The sequence below is a fragment of the Malurus melanocephalus genome, unplaced genomic scaffold (assembly GCF_030028575.1).
Source record: "Malurus melanocephalus ecotype Western Australia unplaced genomic scaffold, MMel_1.1 scaffold_1936, whole genome shotgun sequence".
NCBI lineage: Eukaryota > Metazoa > Chordata > Aves > Passeriformes > Maluridae > Malurus > Malurus melanocephalus.
In genome coordinates, this window is record NW_026625168.1 from 6,989 (window position 1) to 9,524 (window position 2,536).

The 2,536-nt window shown below is 54.5% G+C and overlaps 1 protein-coding gene across 1 annotated transcript in view; it reads left to right on the plus strand.

Moving 5' to 3' along the window:
- Positions 1–24: 24 nt before the first annotated feature.
- ETHE1 (ETHE1 persulfide dioxygenase) overlaps positions 25–2,536 on the plus strand; it is a gene marked incomplete at both ends in the record, with an annotated part of 6,600 nt that continues 4,088 nt past the window's right edge. Inside the window, 2 exons of the mRNA XM_057388443.1 lie at positions 25–238; positions 2,358–2,507. Of these exons, the coding sequence (XP_057244426.1) occupies positions 25–238; positions 2,358–2,507 (364 nt within the window). The remainder of the gene's footprint in view (positions 239–2,357; positions 2,508–2,536) is intronic.

A 2,536-nucleotide genomic window follows, 5' to 3' on the forward strand; every position in this document is an offset into this window, starting at 1 on the left:
TTTTATGAGGGGACAAAATAATTATTTTTTCCCGAGGAAGACGCGGCGCGATTTTGGGGTGGTTTTAAAGAATTTGGGGTTTTTTTTTTGCAGCTTTTCGAAGCYTCGTCCTGCACCTACACGTACGTTGTGGCGGACGCGGCCTCGGGGGACGCGGTGATCATCGACCCCGTGCTGGAAACGGTGCCCCGGGACCTGCGGCTGATCCAAGAGCTCGGCCTAAACCTCCGCTACGCCGGTGAGCCGATTTAGGCCGCGCCTACAGGTCTAAACCACGCCTACTTCCGGGTAAAACCACGCCCATAGCCTCTAAACCACGCCCATAGCATCTAAACCACGCCCATAGCCCATAAATCGCACATGTAACCTCTAAACACGCTGCTGAGCCGATTTAAGCCACGCCTACAGGCCTAAACCACACCTACTTCCGGGTAAAACCACGCCTGTAGCCTCTAAACCACGCCCATAGCCCATAAACCACGCCCACAGCCCCTAAATCGCACATATAACCCCTAAACACGCTGCTGAGCCGATTTAAGCCACGCCTACAGGCTTAAACCATGCCTACTTCCGGGTAAAACCACGCCTAAACGTGTTAAACCACGCCCATAGCATCTAAACCATGCCCAGAGCCCCTTTAAGCCACGCCCACAGCCCATAAACCACTCCCACAGCCCCTAAATCGCACATATAACCCCTAAACACGCCGCTGAGCCGATTTAAGCCACGCCTACATACTTAAACCACGCCTACTTCCGGGTAAAACCACGCCCATAGCCCATAAACCACGCCCACAACCCTAAATCGCACATATAACCCCTAAACACGCTGGTGAGCCGATTTAAGCCACGCCTACAGGCTTAAACCACGCCTACTTCCGGGTAAAACCACGCCTGTAGCATCTAAACCACGCCCATAGCCCGTAAACCACGCCCACAGCCCCTAAATCGCACATATAACCTCTAAACACGCCGGTGAGCCGATTTAAGCCACGCCTACAGGCCTAAACCACGCCTACTTCCGGGTAAAACCACGCCCACAACATCTAAACCACGCCCATAGCCCATAAACCACGCCCACAGCCCCTAAATCGCACATATAACCCCTAAACACGCCGGTGAGCCGATTTAAGCCACGCCTACACGCGTAAACCCCGCCTACTTCCGGGTAAAACCACGCCCACGACATCTAAACCACGCCCATAGCCCATAAACCACGCCCACAGTCCCTAAATCGCACATATAACCCCTAAACCACGCTGGTGGGATGCTTTAAGCCACGCCTACTGTCCCAAACCACGCCTACTTCCGGGTAAAACCACGCCTACACGTGTTAAACCACGCCCACAACATCTAAACCACGCCCATAGCATCTAAACCATGCCCAGAGCCCCTTTAAGCCACGCCCACAGTCTAAACCAGGCCCACTTCCAGGAAAAGCCACGCCTACAGTCCTTAAACCACGCCCACAACTCCTAAACCACGCCCAGAGCCTTTTTAAGCCACGCCCACAGCCCATAAACCACCCTGGGATCCAACTGGGACCAAACTGGGAATGAACTGGGGGCGGGGTTATCCTCAATGACGTCACACAATGATGATGATGACGTCACTGATGACGTCATCACCCTCAGCCAATACGCACTGCCACGCGGATCACGTGACCGGGCTGGGATCAAACTGGGATTGAACTGGGACCGAACTGGGGGCGGGGTTATCCTCAATGACGTCATACAATGATGATGATGACGTCACTGATGACGTCACCGCCCCTCCCAGCCAATACGCACTGCCACGCTGATCACGTGACCGGGCTGGGATCAAACTGGGATTGAACTGGGATCAAACTGGGATTGAACTGGGGGCGGGGTTATCCTCAATGACGTCACACAATGATGATGATGATGTCACTGATGACGTCATCACCCCCAGCCAATACGCACTGCCACGCGGATCACGTGACCGGGCTGGGATCAAACTGGGATTGAACTGGGAATGAACTGGGAATGAACTGGGGGCGGGGTTATCCCTGATGACGTCACACCCTGATAATGACATCACCGTGATGACGTCATCGCCCCTCCCAGCCAATATGCACTGCCACGCAGATCACGTGACCAAACTGGGATCAAACTGGGATTGAACTGGGAATGAACTGGGGGTGGGGTTATCCTCAATGACATCATACAATGATGATGATGTCACTGATGACGTCATCACCATCGTAGCCAATACACACTGCCACGCGGATCACGTGACCGGGCTGGGATCAAACTGGGAATGAACTGGGGGCGGGGTTATCCTCAATGACATCATACAATGACGATGATGTCACTGATGATGTCATCACCATCGTAGCCAATACGCACTGCCACGCGGATCACGTGACCGGCTCGGGGTCCCTTCGCCGCGCCCTCGGCTGCGTCAGCGCCATCTCCAGAGCCAGCGGGGCCTGCGCTGATTGGCTGCTGGGGGAGGGGGACGAGATCAAATTCGGGAATTTTGTGAGTGACACGAATGGGGGCGGGGCCTAAAAA